Raw genomic sequence first — 20078 nt, 5'->3', positions numbered from 1 at the left:
CTTCAGCTTGTGAATGAGGGAGTCATTACAAATGCTGGCTGCCTTGAATGCTTGAATTCTTTCCTACATATCATACAGCTTGCTTAGAATTTAAACTATGATTAACACTATTCAAGTAAATATTTATTTTTCACTAACTATGTATTTTAAGTAATTTAACCTTTTCTAGGATTCAATTTTCTCTTGGGAAAAATGGAGTTGGTTGTTGATTTCTAATGCTTCTATTTTAAAATAGTAACAATGATTTATATATAGGAAAAATAATTTAAATGGCTATTTTCACATCACTTTTATTAAAATTAGGTCATTAACACTCATCCTTACTAAATTTTGTGATAGGGATCTATCTAGATATGTGCATGTCATTTCTTTCAAATCCCTTCAGTCCTATTAAGCCAAAACATTTGCTCTTACCATTTTCAATGTTATTCCTTGAAATTTATATATAAGAAGAAATTGCATACTATTCTCTGCACTACACAAGCTATATACTTAAGTCTTTACCTCCCACAGAGTCTGAAACTTGCACTCAGATATGAATAATGCAAAGAAAGCCATTTCTATGGATCTGAAAATAATCAAAATATTCATTTATTTTAATTCACATTTATTTAAATATAACAATTCCGTAGACAAGTGAAAGTAATTAAAAGCATACATGGTAGATATAAAGTGAAATGTATAATTATTTTAGATAAGAGTTAACACATATATTAGACTAATTGACTGCATGATTACATTTAGTTTTAAGAGTACATTAACATGGAGATTTAAAAAGGATATGCCTTTAAAAAAAAGTGCTACAAAATGTTCACATTTATGTCAGTAATAAATTATATCTCTTAGACTGATGTTTTATAAAACTATGTAAATATCTAATTTAATCATTAACTTCACATGGTAACATTTGCAAATGAAGCACATTTTTGTTAATAGAAATGTTCTTTAAATAATATAGCATTTTATCAAGACCATGCCACATTTATTAAACAAACATGCATAACACATTAAAATCTGAATAATTCATGTACCTTTAGTTTTGCTACAGCACTCCATCTTTGTGAAAAAATATATTTAATGGTTTGGTACAGAATTAATAAATCATATTGCTACTAATAAAAATAAATGTGACCTAAATTTTCCATGGCATAGAAGATTCACTACCAAATTAGCCTCTTCCCTTTATGTTTTATCGACAAATGGCAGTTCTCTTCAGTTTTAGTTGGAATAAATGACAGATATCCAAGAAATGAAATTCATACCTAGGTGTAAGAACTGAGTTCAGTATTTATAATAGTAAAATATTTCCATCTGTATCATGGCCAACAAATTTCTAAATAAGCGAGTTATCAGCAATATTAAATACTATCATGAGATGTTCTTCAGGAGGCAGAGATGTTGAAAAGGAAATGTGGATCCCTTCATACACTGGGAACATATGTGTAAGGAGAGCAAATGCCAACTGAGGCAGAAGCAGGAAAAGTTCTTTGGAAAGTTGACTGGATAGCACACATGGGAGTGCAGAAAAGGCTGAGAACAAATAAATCATTTGGGGTAGAAAGGACTGTTGCAGGTCTAAGAAAGCTGAAGTGTACCACTCAAGGTAGAACATTTTCTTGATTCAGCAAATGATCATTTTTACATTCCCACATCAGTTTGTCTAAACCAAGAATGAAGAAATTAACAACAAGCTTTTTTCCCCTCCCAGAATTCATTCATAAACACTGTGGAAGAAGAATCTAATAATATGAACTCAGGCTTCCTCTGAACCAAAGATACTTCACACTCTCTCTTCAACTCAGAGTTGTGGTAACCAAGAAAAATGCCCGAGTTCTTTTTCACAGTGTTGTATTTTGAGACGCCAACTGAAGCAATCTTTTATAAAATGGATAGCTTCAGTTTTGTATTTATGACATGGGGGAAGGTAAGTAGAACTGGAATTCAATTTTTATACAAATGTACATTATTCTAATATATAAAACAATGAACATGATGCTATTTTATTTGGTTTATGATCCTTGCTTTTCTGAAGGCCTTCAAAGAGTGCAATGGCAAAAAACATAAAACAGATTAAATACACAAAAAAATTTTAAAGCTGTTAAGATGTAAACGAAGATTATGAATCACATAGCACTGAATTTTCAAGAGTAAAATCATACCAAAATCGTGATAAGTTTTCGTTGACATCATACGAGAGTAAGTGGTCAGGAAGGTCGCTGATGGTGCCCTGCACTGCCAGCACATGCGGGGCCAAGGTGAAGGGTACGTCGCTCAGGAGCTCCGCCATTAGTGAGCTGCTCTCCAGAGTTTGGCCTGCCTTATTTTCCGTCTCAGGGCCTGCCACAGTCACACTGGATGAGTTTTCTTTGCCAGTCTAAAAATACATATATATATTTAAAACATTTAGACCGTATGAACTGTGAGGTTTAGTAATGGTAAATGTGGCATCAACACATCAAAATGATTGAGAAATGTGTAATATATAAATACTTCCAGATTTGAATGCAATTATTTACTTTACTTGAATCCAAGTCTGTGCTAGGTTTTAAAATGAATCTTAAACTCTACTCTCAGAATGACCATCTATAGTCCCTTAAATACTATCTGGCATTCTTGCTGTTTCCCTAACCCAGATAATGCCTACAAAATTCTTCTCTGCTTTTCCAACTCCTATGGATGCTTTCAGGCTCTGCTGCATGCCCAGCTTCCCTGAAAATTCTTATAATACCAGAGTCCAAAGTAATCTTGCTCACTTCAGAATGCTTATGGGACAAACTGCTAACAATATTATTTGGTGTTTCCTAGAGGTATTCTTTAAAAAAAAAAATACACACACACACACACTTTTTTTTAGTTGTAGGTGGACACAATACCTTTATTTTAATTTTTTAATGTGGTGCTGAGATCGAACCCAGTGCCTCATGCATGTGGGTAAGTGCTCTACCACTGAGCCACAACCCCAGCCCTCCTAGAGGTATTCTTGTTAATTGTGGTTCCATAGGCACAGAGCTTATCTCCAACTAGTCTCTACAGTTCTTAAGTGCGAGCAATCTAATTGGTATGTCTTGTATTACCACCTTGCCTACTTTACTGATTTATCCTAATATATTTTATTATATTAATAAATATTAATTAATGTTAATTACCTTTAATGTGTGTCGGGAACATGGATTGTCTGATTTCCACTGGAATTAGCATGTTATGTTGCAATTGTCATCAAATAAGAATTGACACATCTTTTGCAAACACTTTTTTACTAAAAGACATGCACTAGGATGTTCACGGCAGCTCACATCACAAACCCCCAAACTGGAAACTACCTAAATATCCCTCAATAGCAGAACAGAGAGCAAAAACTAAAGTCTATTTCCAAAAATTAAAATGAATGACCTGCCACTATAAGCAACTGAAATCTAACTCAAACTAGCTCAGGCAAAAATAAAAATAAGGGGCTGTGGCTGTGGCTCAGTGGTAGCACACTTGCCTGGTATGTGTGAGGCACTGAGTTCGATTCTTAGCACCACATATAAATAAATAAATTAAAAAAATAAAGGTGTATCAACAATTTAAAAAAATAATAAAAAGACTCCCTCCCACTTGCACACCTTCATTTCACACAGAATGAATTTGTCTTTGCAGAGGCCTACAAAGCCTTCTGAATCTGGCCCCGGGTATTTCTCTGACCTTACTCCAACCAGCCTGCTCCTACCTCAGGTCCTTTACTTCCCATTCCCTCTGACCAGGTGGTTGTTCTCCCAGAAATATGGGATTCCTTCCCTTACCTCCTTCCAAGTTTTGTCCAGGATGCCACTTCCTCAGAGAGGCTTTTCCTGACCACAATATTTAACCCTGTAGGCTATCACTTCACCTTCTCAACTCTGTACTGTCTCTCCCTCCTGCTTTCTGCTTCCCCATATCCCTTCGTACCTTGCTGTACACTACATAACTCATTCTGATTATTATTTCTCAGAAGGAGCTTTTACCTCTCATGTTCACTAATTTATCCCAAATACTTAGTGCCTAGGCCTTACTAAATATTTGTCTGGTGAATAAAAACAGACAAAACTCTTGCCTTTATAGAGCTTATATTCTAATGGCTATAAATTCTGATAAATTCTTTAAGTCTAAAGGTGAACAATTTTCTGTAAGAGACATTTTTGTAAAGCTTTTTATGGAAGTCTAAAATACATATGGAAAAGGGCACATTATAAGAGCACAGCTTGCTAAATTTTCACAAACTGAACACACATGAGCAGCCAGCACTAGGATCTAGAAAAAACAAAGATGGTTCTTTTCCCATCACAATCACCTCCCTGCCCTCTAGTCACCATCCTTACTTATAACAGCAAAGACTGGTTGACCTGTGTTTGAATTTTAAATAAATGTAATTATACAGTATGAATTCTTTTGTTTTGGGCTGCTTTCAGTATTATATGTAAGAGATTCATCCATATTATTGTAAGTTGGGTAAAAAAAACGTGAAGAACATATTGTTGCAGAGGACATATATTCTGACTGATATCTTAAAAGAATCACTCTGATTGTAGCACTGACAGTAGACAGTGGGGATGGGATTGGGTAGCCAGTAAAGGAAGCTGAAACATAGCTGAGAACAGAGATGATTGTGAGATTCAAGAAGGTTGTAATAGCAAAGGTGAGATGAAATGGTTGAATTGTGAATAGACTTTGAGAGTAAAACCAACAGTATTTGTAAGTGGAATGGATGGTGGGGCATAGAAACAAGAGTGCAGTCAAGCTGCACCTCGTGGCACACACCCATAATCCCAGTGACTCTGAAGCTGAGGCAGGAGGATTGCAAGTTTGAGGCCAACCTCAGCAACTTAGTGATGTTCTAAGCTACTTAGTGAGATCCTGTCTCAAAATTTAAAAAAATAAAATAAAAAAGGGATGGGAATGTGGCTCAATGGTTGAACACCCCTGGGTTCAATCCCTAGTACAAAAAAAAAAAAAAAAAAAAAAAAAAAAAAGTACGGGCAAGAATGAGTCCAAAGTTCTTGGCCTAAGACATAAGAGAGATGCAGTCACTATTTACAGGGATAAGAAACAGTACCCAAGGAGCAGGCTCAGGCAGGAGACCTAGGTTCTATTCTGAAGGTCTGAGGTACCTAACTGACATCAAATGGAGCTGTTGGTATGCATAAGGATATGATTTGAATCTGGAGCTGGATGAGATCTGGAGATAAACATGAACACAGACAATTTTTCAAGGCATTGGAACGGTAAATGAGAAAAGAAATATGGGTTGGTATTTAAAGGGGTGTGGTGGAAGCAAAAGATTTCTTTTTTTTTTCCTAAGTTGGGAGACATCATGACATCTTGTAAGCTAATGAGAAGAAGCTATTAAGAAAAATACATGAAGAATCTGTAGAGAAGGGTAGGGCTGGGGATGTAGTTTAGTGGTAGAGTGCTTGCCTACCTAGTATGTGTAAGTGCATGGATTCAATACTCAGCACTAAAAAAAAATAGAATAAATCTGTAGAGAAGGAACTGTTCTCTTCACAAAGCATCCCGAACACCTACAACAGGCCCCTCAAATATCTCAAATATCATTTAGTGAGTGACCTTAAATGAAACAAGTTATTCAACACATGCCTATTAAGAGTAGTCATCTTATAATTTCACAAGAAAATAACACCAGTGTACTTTCTTAGGGTTACAACTAAAACAAATGTAAACATACCTTATTATGACAAAGTTTATTATTAAAGATCCACGTACAGATCTGTCTCCTGAAACTAAGACTTACAATGTTAAGCATCCTGGGGTCAGCCAAGAGCACAGGTATCAGTGAGGAATGATGAGCATTCAGACTATTTAAAGGGCTTCACTATGTGGTTTGTATAGAAAAACTGAAAAGGAAGCAACATTGGGTATGCCAAAAATAACACAAGATTATGTATGCATCAGAGGTTTGGTTACTTGGAAGTAGCACAGCAAAATGGATTAAGAGTACAAATTCTAGAGCCCGACTGCTAAGGTACAAATCCAAGATCTCCTGTTTAGTGATAAACAAATTGCCTTAAGCTATTAACTTCTCTGTGTCTCAGTTTCTTTAGCTGTATTATAAGATCAGTAATAGTATGTATTTCACATGATTGTTCTGGGAATTAAATAAAGCAATGTTTTTAAGTAAGCAGAATAGTGCTTAGCACTGGTAAAGAAAGTGAATTAATAAAAACTTTAGGAATGTCAGATCCCATTTGGCTTTAGACAAAGTCTAGAATCCATTTATCCCTTTAGTGTTTGACATTTACTGATGGTTCAAGTAATCTTCCTTTTTCCCTACCGCATCCCCCATTTTTTTTACCTACTGTTGATCTCAAGAGCAAATCTTACATAGATCTATTAGTTTCATTCCGTCCTCAAATTTTCTTTCTCTCTCTCTTTTTGGGTTGTGTACATAATGTTATTCAATTTCATTAGCCAAATCACACCCTGATCTCACCTTTACAACTAAGGAGAAGTTATGTTACCTGTAGCCCTGCTTTCTAAACATACAACTTCAAAGCATAACTCTTCAGCAGCAATATTTATTCCCTTTGTCCATGCTTTTATTAATAATCTTTCCAAACCATTCTTATGGGTCAGAGCATTATTCCTTGAAGACAATCTATAGCAAACCAATCTAGTATAATAAAGAATTTGATACATGTGGCTGGTTTCTTGGTCAAGTTCTACTTATAAAACTACATCTGACCAGAAGGCGGATGCTTCACACATCAGAGCCTTGGCCCTCTATTCTGTAAAATGAGTAGTGAGGGACCAAAGGTGGTGATGGTGGTAGTGATAATGATGATGATGATTGCCATTATGATGAAGATGGCAACTAGCATATGTACTGAACACTTACTTTGTGCCAGGTTTTATCTTAACTTTATAAATATATCCACTCACAGAAGTCTTCTAATAGACCTGTGGTCTTCTAACAGTCTGTGGAATGTGCCTCATGTTTAAGACAAGAGGACACTGAGGAACAGAAAGGGTAAGTGGAAGTTGTCCCAGTTTATATATGTAGTTGGTAACGATACTGAGAATCAAATCCAAGTGATCCTTAATGGTCTATTAGCAAGAACCAGTACATTTTCGGGACATTGTGGGTAGACTGACCAAGTGAACAAAGCCTTGAAAATTCAGGGGACAGTATTAGAAAATATGAAAAATACTATTGAAGCATATCCTGGCTTAATTTAGAAGGACAAAAAAAAAAAAGACTGCCTTTGGGAAGAAAAATCTAATCAAATGTCTTACAGACAGACTGAAAAGGGATTGAAAAGCAACTGTAATTTAAGATAAGTTTATCCTTGAAAATGAATCTACCAGCAGTCTGGGTAGAGCCATGGGAAAAATACCATGGACAGTGAAACAAGATAATTGAGTTGATAATTGAAGAGGCAGACATAAAGGTGTGTGGGAATGCACTACAGTATTCTACCTTTGTATGAGTCTGAAAATGTTTCAAAAAAATAAAAGTTTTAAACATTTTACTTAGTTTAAAAATATAATGGACAAAGTGTTCTACCAAATGCCTCCTAGAATGATCTGAATTTCAGCTGTGCTGTATGTATTACTCCGGCATCTATCTCTTAACGGTTGGCTGGAGTACAACATTACAGTCTCCAAGGAGCTGCCTGCCCTCTTGGCAGAAGGGTGAGTACCATGATGCAGCTGCTGTTGGCATGCTGAGAGCTGGAAAGGGAGAAATTATAAGGCTAAACAAGAGTAAGTCACAAAGAAAATGGGAGTCAAAATTCAGGGACCCAACACCCACTAAACTTATCAGTAAGTCACCAGCTTGGCAGCCAGTGGAAGCAGAGGTGGGGGCTGAGGGCTGAAACAGGTGCACCAGTTCCCCTGCAAAAAGCAGCCCCTTCTCTCTTAGACACAACATCTTGTGATTTTTTTCATTTGCATAATAAAATGGGTCTTTAATAGGAAGAATTAGTATGTTAACCACAATGGAGCAGGAAGAAAAGAATCAATTAACCTTTTGGTTAATAGCCAAATTTTAGGAAATTACTTCAAATATTATGTTCATAAAGGATAATCGTTATTTTTGTGATTAATCTTGTTCGCTGAAATGCTGCTATGATAATAGTTCTGAGTATAAGTTCCTGCATATAATCTAGCTTTAAAACTTTTTTTCCAGATTAGTGTTTGCCCTTACATGGTTTATATATGAGTATGCCATGTCAGATATATATATATATTTTTAATTTTAAGGATAAATTTCCTGATCTATATCATTACGACAAATAGTTTACATTTGGAAGTTTTCATGTGTTTATGTAAAAGTGAATTTTGGTTTTCAATTAATCTGTTACAAAATAGACTGGCCAAATTTATTTTTAGTTCCTTGAATTCTGTTGTCTTTCTTTCAAACAACTCAAAGAGGTTTACAGGCATTATTCTTTCCTTTCCTGTAGAGGGGCTGTAAAGATTCATGAGCTTCAATCTGTAAAATTTTCTAAGAGCTTAGGAAAAAAACATACTCCAAGAATACAAGGCATATAACACTTTTCAGTAAAGGCTTAGAAAAATGAAGTCACTTCTCCAGAGCAACAGAAGGTTAGTGGCATCCTTGTAAACTTCACTCCTGGGTGTTTGAAAGCAAGAAAATTCAGGTTTAAGAACAGACAACTATATTTTTCCTGGCACAAAATCCCCGTAACCACAATGAAATCTATTAGGAGATGCCAAATTTGCAAACTTGGTAACAACTGGAGTCCTCATCTATTTAGCCATGCCCAACTAAATTATGAAGACTTAAGTAATATAAAACCACCCATATTTGGCATCTCTTAAAGGTTCCTGCTTTCTTCTGCAGTCCACTTCTCAGATAATGTCTATAAGAGCAAAATATTGATGCATTAAAATTTAGAAACCTCCCTTCACTAAAATAGCAAAAGAGCCTATTAAACCCCTAGGAAATGAAGTATAAAACACCCACCAACACTCAATTTACATGTAAAGAAGGTAGGGTGTATCAAGCATATTTCTGGGAAGTGAGTTATACAAAGAAAAGATAATACCAAGTTCTGGCTTTCTCTACCTTTAAATTCTAATGTCTATAAATAATGTCTTTGAACAAACCCAGAACCAGCAACACTGTCACTTTATCGCCCCAGATAACTATCCATTCTATTCTTCCTTCAGCTGGTATCTGCTTGCATTACATCAGATTCTCAATGGTGGGCCAATGTGGAGGGTCAAATCTGAGTTAGAAGCATAAGGGGACAGAAGTTAGAAGAAGGTGATACAAGCTATGACACAGTTAAGGGAGTACTCAAGCTTTTTATTTTTCTAAAAAGCTGGTTGCTAATAAATATCTGGCTAGCTGTTAAAAGTCAGAGGACTGATCTCTTGCATCTGTGTAAGTCCTTAAGCAACAGTTTCCTTTTACTTGGGATGAATTTATATTTCAGAGGAAGAGACTGTTTCCTGTTTTTTTTCCCAAATTCCCTGTACCTGAACAGTATCTGCACATAGTAAGCACTCATTAAATATATTAAAAATTTAACTGAATCTAGTCCTCTTATCTCTCCGATACTCTAGGTACTCAGACTTGGTTTTTCTTTTTTGTTTTATATTTGGTACTGGGAATCAAACCCAAGGATGTGCTTACTAAGCACATACTCTACCACCAAGCTATACCACCGAGTCAAGACTTGATTTTAAAATCAAGGGGTTAGGCCAAAGAAGCAAACAAGAGCTCAGAACACTTTGCTGCTATTATGGAAAAACTAGGTGGGATAAAATGAATTCTCAGAAGACCTTGTTTTCCATATGGCCTGGGTGTTGATTCTCCACAGAGTTAGGGTTCCTAAACTAGTGATGCTGGAAAGAAGATATTTTCTTTACTCCCTTTCCTTTTCCAGTCTCTGACATCATTTCAGTTCACAATCTGGTTCAACTTTTTTTTTTAAGTATTTATTTCCTTTTCTTTCTTTTTCCTTTGCTACTTCCACCTTCTTGCGCTTCCTTTCTCCCATCTTCCTTTTAAAAAAGAAAAAATAAAAATTCTCCTGAATTCCTCTTTTCAGAACTCCAGCTGAATGTATGTAAGTGAAGAAGGGGAAGTAAGCAGGCTGTCACTTGCTTCTGTAATCTGTTCCATATATTCTTAGAAAAGTGGCTTGTCTGAAGCCGGAAAACCTTCTGTACTATCCAGCTAGAGTGGGGGTGCAGTGAAATGGGGAAAGAGAAGCATTTTAGGAAAGAAACTAGGCAAGAAACTGTTCAGTGTGGGATGCTGGTTTAGTACTGGTTTGCACTTACAAGTGCAAAAGCCTTGCACAGTGATTAAAAACAAACAACAAACAAACAAAGGTTTTAAAGTTAGTTTGTAGAAATTCATGTTCTTCAACCTTAAGCTGTTCAGACATCTCCTATGCCCCCAGTCGGCTTTTCCCCTTGTGCCAGGGCCAACCTCCTAGTCCTCTGACAAAATAGGAACTGTCTGGTAAGAATCCTCTGTCTCTGTTCTACATCAAAATGTGGTTGCGTTCATACCCACCCTCCTACCCACAGCTAATTCATCACTGGTGCTGCAGATGCATTCTGTCCTCACTCTTCCCCACTGGCTTCATCAACTGGGTTGTGTCTCCTCTTTGTTCATTTTTCCTATAAGCAATTAACCATTTAAAAAAATTCAAGTCTATATTGCCCATTAGTGTATCATCTACTTAACACACACACCACCTTTCTGCTTTTCCCACGTGCAGGCTGAGATAGTTGTTGACACTTGCTATTCACCACTCACTGGCTGCAATCTGCTTTCTCTGATTCTCTACTGACTCTGCTTCACAAAAGGTGCTGATAATTGCTGTCTTGCTAAATTCAGAAGATGTCAAAGTACTAATCTTAACATGACCTCTTTGTTGTACTTAAGGTTAGTGACTCCCTGAGTTTTTATTTCTTGACTTTTGTGCCACTTACTTGAAACCCATTTTTTCTGGATGAACTATCTCAGGTATCTACTGCCCTACTCCTCTACTCCCCAGTAGGTAGATAATGTATGTATGTAGATTTGTGCATTTGAACCCAGATTTCTATCTAGAGCTCCAGACCTGTATGCTCAACTCGTACTATATACTTCCTTTTCGATATTCCATCAACCATCTTAAACTCAATATGTTCGAAACATGGAATTGATCCTTTCCTACCTTCAACCTCACTCCAAACTTACTGATTTTCCAATATTTTCTGTATTGTAAATTTTATGCGTCTTAATATATTTTCACACAAAAATGCTTTACTGATGTTTACCTAGAATTATGTATAATTTTCTTTATAAGTCTCACAGCTTAAGTAGTGAAAGCCTTCAGGTAAAGGCTGTTATCAAGGAAAAATGCTTCAAAGATTGCCTGTTTTAATTTTTTTTTTAATTTAAAGGACTTAAGTTCAGTCATTTCTCAATGGAGGAGTATCACCTGGGGTGGAGGCTGAAAGTCCCAAAACCCAGACTGTGCCTGCCACTCACTACAGAAAAGAGTTTAAAGTAACAGTTCAACTAAGCATCTTATTACTAGGTTAAATCAACCAAGCTGGCCTCAATATGTAGCCATGTTTAGAAAACTACAGTATCTGATCACAGCCAACTTTACAAAACAGCTTAGGCTTTTGTGCACAAATTCTTCGAGCATATTATGTACACCATAACTCTGAAGAATTTGATATCCCTTATTAGTCACACTGGATTCTTCTAAACTTCCCATTTATATAGCCTTTTTAATTTTAAACATCTATTCAAATTCTTCCAAACATAATTAAACAAGATTATGTTTTTTCCAGATAATTTCAAAGGAAAACAATGAAAAATGATCTGTATATCTCTACAGCATGCTGAGTATTAATTTCACTCAAATGAATGATTTTCACTTTGTAAAACAATAAAGTACTTCAACTGTCTGCATATACAACAGAGAGAAAATGGATACATTCTATTTTTAAAGCTCAAAATATAAATATTTACATTGTACTGATGCTTTTATATAATTAGATATTACTTATATAATTTTGACTAAATAGAAAAATAATAGTCAGAAATACAAAAATCCCAAAATCTTAAATAATAGTCACATATTGTGTTTTTTGGTGTGCATTCTGATAAAATGATCATTTAAAATTCTTATATCCCAAGTATGATATATATTTTTAGGAACATTTAAATATTATGAAAAAGAATAATGAATGTAATTATTTCATACTATGGCCTTTGTTTTAGGACAAAAAGTTAATCCATTTTATTGCCCTTAATTTATATTGAAAATTTTATGCCTTGCCATTATTTCTAACATTATTATATAAAAACACAAATTCTTACTATGTAATTAAAGTTTTCATGTCCATAGTGCAAATCCAAAGACAATTATCAGTAAGATCTCATTTACTCTGCACATAAACATCTCTCTAATCTCAGAAAGCAATTAAATTCTTCAGAAAAAAAGAGAAACATTAGACAGGAAAAGCCTTATTTTCTTTGTAATTTGAATTTAACATGTGGAATGGTCTACACACCTGGACATGTATTATGTGTTACATATTCAGTGAATATGTAACTGAATTTTCATATATTGATGAAGGTGAAAGGAAATATGTCATATCAAATTGAGAATGGAAATCATGAAGGTAGGCTTATTAAATTCCACTCAGAGATCACAGGAGTGATAGTATTACTCACACTTGCTGCACCTAACCCAGAACTCTACTAGAAACACAATGTTTGGCAAACTGAAGAGGTGAGCAGAAAGTTGTCACTTGACCTTGGCTCTCATTTGCAAAAAGGTTGTATTTCAAAATAGAAGATGGGATTGGAAAAGTAAATACAGCTGTGTTTTTTCCACCCCAGCATGAGAATGAAGGAGCCATTCAGAATGGCAGGAAGCAGGGTCCCTTTTGGGTGCAAACTCAGAATCCAAAAGAATGTATTATTATTTCATTTCAAGGTGAACCCAGGATGGTATTTTTTTTCCTATGGTAAGTATACATAACACAAAATTACCATCTTAACCATCTTAAAGTGTATAATCCAGTGGCATGAGTACATACATTATGATGTAATCATCGCCACCCTTCATCTCCAGAACTTTTTCATCATTCCAAACAGAAACTCTGTACCCTTTAAATAAAAACTTCCCATTCCTCCTTTTCCTGAGGCCCTGGTAACCTTTATTATGTTTTTTGTTTCTATGCATTTACCCATTCTGGTATCTTATATAAATGAAATCATATTATCTGGCATTATGTGTCTGGCTTATTTCACTAGTATCTGTTTTCAAGATCCATACATGTTGTAGCATGTATCTAAATTTTATTCCTTTTTAAATCTGAATAATATTCCATTGTATGCTTATATAACAGTTTATTCATTTATTTGCTAGATGGACAATTGGTTTTTTCCTACCTTTTGACATGTAGGACCAAAGATTTTTGGGCTACAGTATAATCAACTAGGTGGAAAAGCTAGGAAACAATTCTAACAGGATTATCAGAATTCAATAAATAAAGTAATACTGAGTATTTACTATGTGAAGGGCAGCTAGCGATATCCTGAAGTTAGGGAAGCAAAAACCATGATTCCTGCTTACTTTGAACTATAAATTCATTTAGTAAATTTGTCTTTAGACTTTTAAAAAATACTTTTTATAGTTGGGCACAATACCTTTATTTTATTTGTTTATTTTTATGTGGCATTGAGGATCGAACCCACCTCCTCACATGTCTAGGCGAATGCTCTACCACTGAGCCACAACCCCTGCCCCTGTTTTTAGACTTTATAATACAAAATTTGCTGGGCCTGAAAAAACGTAATTAAAGTAAATTGTGTCAACTTATTATTTTATGAATTAAAATCTGAGTTTAATCAGATTTCAATCATGTTTGCAATAGCTTGTAATCACTAAGACCGTTGACTCACTGGCACTCTACCCCAGAATTGTTGTATGTCATTATAAGGGTACAAGATGTCATTACCTGCTCTTGGGAAAAGTCTGCCCAACAAAACAGTATAAATAAGGCTAAGAAGTGATAAAAATAGGTAATGATGGTTTCCAAAAAATCACGAGAAAATTTGAAAGGTCACACATATTAGTAAAATTTTAAAATTACAATGCTTCAACAGAGTAACAAATTTAACGTAAATGACTGGAATTTCTCAAAGCAAAATACACAGTGTAGTGGAAAAATGCTTTAACATCAACAATTGAAAAGTTGGGTAATGTATAATGGACTCTTAGGGTCATGCTTTTTCAGGATTCTCTCTTTCTCTCTCTCTCTTTAGGTAGGAGAAGAAGGTAATTATCAGAATATATACTGTTATTTGTTCATCAAATTGCTTGCAGATTTCAGGTTGTACATCAGACTTAGAAAGAGCACTATACCTAAGTCCCAATGACTCCTGCTTCTACCTAAACCATATGACTTTAAGCAAATCATTTAACCTTTCTGGGTTTCAATTACTCCTCTGAAACTTGATTTAATTGGATCAGATGTCTAGCTGCAAAGCACCATGGTTCTAAATAGAATTGGACTCCAAATCTGCTGTATTAGTATACTTTTTACAGAAATAGCTCTTATATAAATAGAAATAATAACTATACAAAGAAATTAATGACTGGGGGTAATACATCTTGAGATGATCACAACTAGATTTATACTATAAACATTATGCAAAGGATTCCTACAATGAAAGAATACCTAATTTCACACTGCTATTGATTATGATAAGAAACAAATAAGTAGGAAATATACTTATCTTCATTCACACAAGTCATGGTTTAACAACAAGAACAAAAAAAGTATATTCTCAGGCTAATGAGTTCACAATAAGATGACATAATATATATGTGCAATAAATAGATGTAGAAACATTAGTATCATAAGCATAATAACAATAGCTATAAGTTAAACTAAAAAATATTATAATTATCTTGAATGCCAGTGCTTGAAAAAAAGTTAATTTAATTTAGAGGAGCTGAACTTTGACAGAGAATCTAAAAGGATTTCAGGAGCACTTTCAAGATCGTTGACCTCAGTTCATTGAGGAGGGAGTATTTCCATGAGAAGTAGTTCTAGGAAATCTGGAGAATTGTACGACGATTTTTAAAATTTTTATTCCCATAAATAGCAAGGTGATAAAAGCAGATTTTGCTGATGTTGGTGGCAAAGTTTGGAGAGAAAAGAGGATTAAGAAAGATGCATGCATATAAAAGAAAGCAATTTGTTGGAGGTAGAAAATGACTGGCTACCAGAAGTGAAAGAAAGTATTGGCATAATCTATCTGCTGGCTAACAGAAATTGAAGATGAGATGTGATGGGGAAAAGCCACTTAGTTCTTTTCCACCACAAGTCAGCTTGATTTTCATGACAGCTGAGCCAGGGAGGGAGCAGGGAAGCTTCAAGATAGGTGGGAGCAAGAAACAATATGGCACATCTCTCTAGGATCCAGATGTTTATGTGGTGGTTCTTGGTAATCTGAACAGTAGTTTTCAAAGGTCTGAAATTTCACCAAAGTTTCTAGGCAGTTGATTTCAGAACCTACTACAGACTTTCCTTCAGGCTCCTGGAAATAAATGCTGTGGCTTTAATTGTCAAAGTGGCCTAACCTCTAATTTTCAAGTGTTCTGAAATGTACAGAAACTACACTTAGAACTCAACAGAGATTCTGTTCTTCCCTCCCTGCTTTCTCTACAGGTGAGTTTTGGATGGGCGTTCTCTGAAGACATTAAATAATTTATGATCCGCCCTTGAAGCTGGAAATTAGATGATTTAGAAGAAGAGCCCTGATACATACCACTGATTTTAGTTCCATTAACTTTACTCTGAGTACCTGTAAGGTTCTAATAGTGTGCCTTTTTATTTTTTTTTGTAGTTGTAGATGGACAGCATGCCTTTATTTTATAAGCTTAATTTTATATGTGGTACCAAGGATTGAACCCAGTGCCTCACCCATGCTAGGCAAGCACTCTGCCACTGAGCTACAGCCCCAGCCCAAGTGTGCCTATTTCAACTACCACAGGTACCACTTCACACTAAACAAGCATTAACTTGCTAGTCACTGTTCAAAGTTCTTAATTTGTGTTATTTCATTTAATTTTTCCTTTATGAGGTAAGTACTATTTAAATCTCCATTTTAACAGATGGGGAATGCTGAAGTGCAAAGAAGTTACACAGTCTAACTCTGGATTCATAAAATTAACCATTATTCTTTCATGCTTCCCAAATCTGACAAACTCAAAGGAAAGTTCACTTCATGCCTTTTAAAATACTGTGCAATTGTTGCTAAAGACCAAAAAAACCCTTCTCCTTTAGAGGGAGGTCATAAAATACTTCTTCTCCTTCTCCCAGTACAAAAAAAACAAAGTATATGAAATGTAGAAGAAACCAATTTTGTTGGGGAAAATAAATTGGGTGCTGTATTATGTGTCATTTTTAAATCCAGCAGGATATGCTAATTCTATGCGGATCTTAGAAACCCTGAAATTACATACTGTTTAGACTATTTTAATCTCTGAAAGCACTGTTGTGATCCCTGAATAATATATTTTAAAAATAACTGTTTCACCTTTACCAAATATATTCCAGTTAAAATTAAAAACTTAAAGTAACAACATACTGCTCTTTGTTCACAATGATGACTCTTCCTGAGACAGGCCCTCTGTGGTCAATTATCCAGTAAAAGGCACTGACTGCATTATACTGCCCACATTCTCTAGCCCATAGCACTTGGGGAGCAATGGCAAGAAGGTACCAGATGGCTGGAACTGGGGCTGCAATCTGTTATCGGAAAATAAAAAGATACCTTGCCTTTAATGGGCTAAAACACAAGATCTGGGCCTGCTCAACATGATTCTTGAACCAGCTATGCTAAGAGATTATATCAGAGGCTAGAAAAGAGAATGAGAACATTTCTGTAACTCAATATTGTTGAAAACTTCTGGGTGGACCCTTAAATGTAGAAAAAAAAAGGGGAAGTACATCATTACTATTTATGCCCAAAGTAGCACAAATACAAGTGGTGCTTTCATGCTCAGAGTACAGTTGATTATTTAAAGGCCCAAGAGTGTATTTTACTTCCTATTTATTTAATTGCTTTGAACTAAAACCTAAACAAAAATTGATTAAAGTGATACAGTTCAAAATAGAAATTTCATGGTGATTGCTTAAATAGATATTAAAAAGTAGCAGGGATCACAAACTAGAAAAAGTAAAGCAAATCCCATGTTTAAAAACCATCTTACAATTCTGAGTAGACAATCACTGAAAGGAAAACAAACAAAAAATCTTCACTTGTGCAAAAATGTAATCCAGTGGTATTATTCCTTCAGTATTCCTTTTACTACCCCAAAATTAATTCGTTTTCAAAAAGAGACCTGTATGGACAATATATGTAAAATACATACTTCTTTGTTGTTGTTTTTTTTTTCTTTTGGTACAATGAACTTTTTTACTATCTTCTAATAGGGTTTATATAAGTTTAGGCATAAATCATTATACTATACCACATCAGTAAAAAAATAAAATAAAAGCTATATGATCACCTTACATGGTTTCTTAATAGGCTCAGGGAAAAAAAATGAAAAAATCCAATACCATTTTATGATTAAAAAAAAAACCACTCAAGAAACTAGGAATTGAAGGGAATTATTTCATTTTGATGAAGTTCATCTATGCAAAATCCAAGCTAACAACAAACTTAATGGAAAAAGACTAGAAACTTTCTCCCTAAGATCAGGAAAAGACAAGGCTATCCCTTGTCACTTTTATTCAACATTGTACTAGAGGTTCTAAAAAGGACAATTAGGTAAAAATAAATAAATAAATAAAAGGCATCCAACGTGGGGAAAGGAAGCAGTTAAACTCTATACATAGATGATGTGATTTTCTATATAGAATCTGCAGGAATCCATTAAAATACTATTAGAACTAATAAGTTCAGCAAGATTCCAGGATACAAAATCAAAAGTCAAAAAAAATAAGTTGTGTAGTTATGCACTGACTTACAATGTTTTAACCAATGATGTTATGCACATAACATAATAGTCACATAAAATTATATTGGAGCTGAAAAATTGTTATAGCCTAGTTATTGTTGCCATTGTAGCTCATGTACTCATGGTAATGATGGTATAAACCAATCTCTCATGCTACCAGCTATATAAAGTACTGCACAGCTCTAAACAATATATAATACTTGATAATGATAAATGACCATACTACTGTTGTATATATTTACTATACTATACTTTTAAGTCATTATTTCAGTGATATATGTGTGTACACACATACACATGTATATGACATATATGTATATGTGTGTATGTATATGTAGGTACATATATATATATATATATACGTATATCCCTCAAAATATTACTGTAAAACAGCGCAGGTAGGTCCCTCAGAAGGAATTCCAGAAGGCAGCATTGTTATTATAGGAGGTGAGAGCTCCATGTATATTATTGCCTCTAAAGACCTTCCAGTGGTACAAGATGTGAAACTGAAGACATGATATTGATCTTTCCCTGTACAGGCCTAAGCTAATGTGTGTGTTTATGTCTTAGTTTTTAATAAAAGATTTAAAAGTAAAAAAAAAATCAAATTTTAAAAAGAGAAAAAAGCTTATAGAATAAGGACACAAAGAAAGAAAATAGTTTGGTACATCCATACAATGTATGTTTTAAGATTAATGCTATTACAAAAGAGTAAAAAAGCTAAAAATATTTAAATTTATAAAGCAAAAAGTTACAGTAAGCTAAGGTTAATTTATTACTGAAGAAAAATATTTTTATAACCAGTGTAGCTTAAGTGTACCATGTTCATAAAATCTACAGCAGTACATAGTGATGTCCCAGACCTTCACATCCACTCTCCATTCACTGACTGACTCACTCAGAGCAACATCCAGTCCTGCAAGTTCTATTTATAATAGGTGGCCTGTAACATTTATTTTTATCTTTTATGCCATTTTCACTGTATCTTTTCTATGCTTAGATGCTAGGAGCCACAGCAAAAGTATTATGATACATGGCACCTTTGGTTTAGGTGACTGCCAGCTAGCCATTGAGATGATATGATTATGTTAAGCTTTACATTCATATGGAAATTGGACTCCTGCTGTTCACCTGGGCCTGTTAAGGGACTCCCGGAGAGTTCCCATTGGTTGGGGAAGGATAGTAGGAGGGCATTTCCGGGGGAGGTCCGGGACTCTGGTTCCGGTGGCAAGACATGTGTGTCAACGGGCTTGTTAGCAGGGGCACACGGGGACTGGCGGCTTTTTTAAAAATAAAGCTTTGTTCCCGTTTGAAGGGCTTGTGTTTCTGTGCCCAGCCGGGTTGCGGCACTTAGATATGTTTATATATATAAAATTTATCATTGTGTTACAGTTGCCAACAGTATTCAGTTCAGTAATGTGCTAAACAGGTTTATAGCCTAACAGGTTATATACCATATTGCATCAGTGTGTAGGCAATATCATCTAGCTTTGTATAAGTACACCCATGAAATCACTTAACAATGCATTTCTCTGAACATATTCCTGTTAAGTACTATGTGACTGTATTTCTACACACCTGCAATGTACAATCCAAAAATTAAGATAACAATATAATTGTTACATTAACCCCCAAATTAATAATTTCATTTACAATAGCATAAAATATACCTAGGAAACATTTTTAATAACTTTATTTATTTATATGTGGTGCTGGGGATTGAACCCAGGGCCTTGCACATGCAAGGCGAGTGCTCTACCGCTGAGCCATCATCTCAGCCCCACTAGGAAACATTTTAAAAGAAGAAGTATATAAGTTATACTCTGAAAACTACAAAAGATTACTGAAAGAAATTAAAGAAGACCTAAGTAAATGAGAAAACATTCCATTTGTGGATTGGTCAGAAGATAATACTGTTAAGATGGTAATAATCCTTAAAGTAAGCTACAGAATCAATGCAATCTCTATCCCAGTTTTTTTCTTTGTGGAAATTGACAAACTGATCATAAAATCCATAAGGAATTTCCAAGGAGCCACAATGCCAAAACAACCTTGAAAAAAAGAACA

The 20078-nt window shown here is 34.9% G+C and overlaps 1 protein-coding gene across 2 annotated transcripts in view; it reads right to left on the bottom strand.

Annotated features, from left to right (window-relative positions):
* Window positions 1-650: 650 nt before the first annotated feature.
* The window catches only part of Umad1 (UBAP1-MVB12-associated (UMA) domain containing 1), a 234047-nt gene continuing 214619 nt past the window's right edge, over window positions 651-20078 (bottom strand). For both annotated transcript variants that reach the window (XM_026391554.2, XM_026391553.2), the window contains exon 4: window positions 651-2374. In XM_026391554.2, the coding sequence (XP_026247339.1) occupies window positions 2117-2374 (258 nt within the window). In that variant the 3' untranslated portion in view covers window positions 651-2116. The remainder of the gene's footprint in view (window positions 2375-20078) is intronic.

This window comes from Urocitellus parryii, chromosome 3 (genome assembly GCF_045843805.1).
Source record: "Urocitellus parryii isolate mUroPar1 chromosome 3, mUroPar1.hap1, whole genome shotgun sequence".
NCBI classification, from domain to species: domain Eukaryota; kingdom Metazoa; phylum Chordata; class Mammalia; order Rodentia; family Sciuridae; genus Urocitellus; species Urocitellus parryii.
Note: the sequence above shows the minus strand (reverse complement) of the source record. Positions and strands in the feature narration are given on the sequence as shown.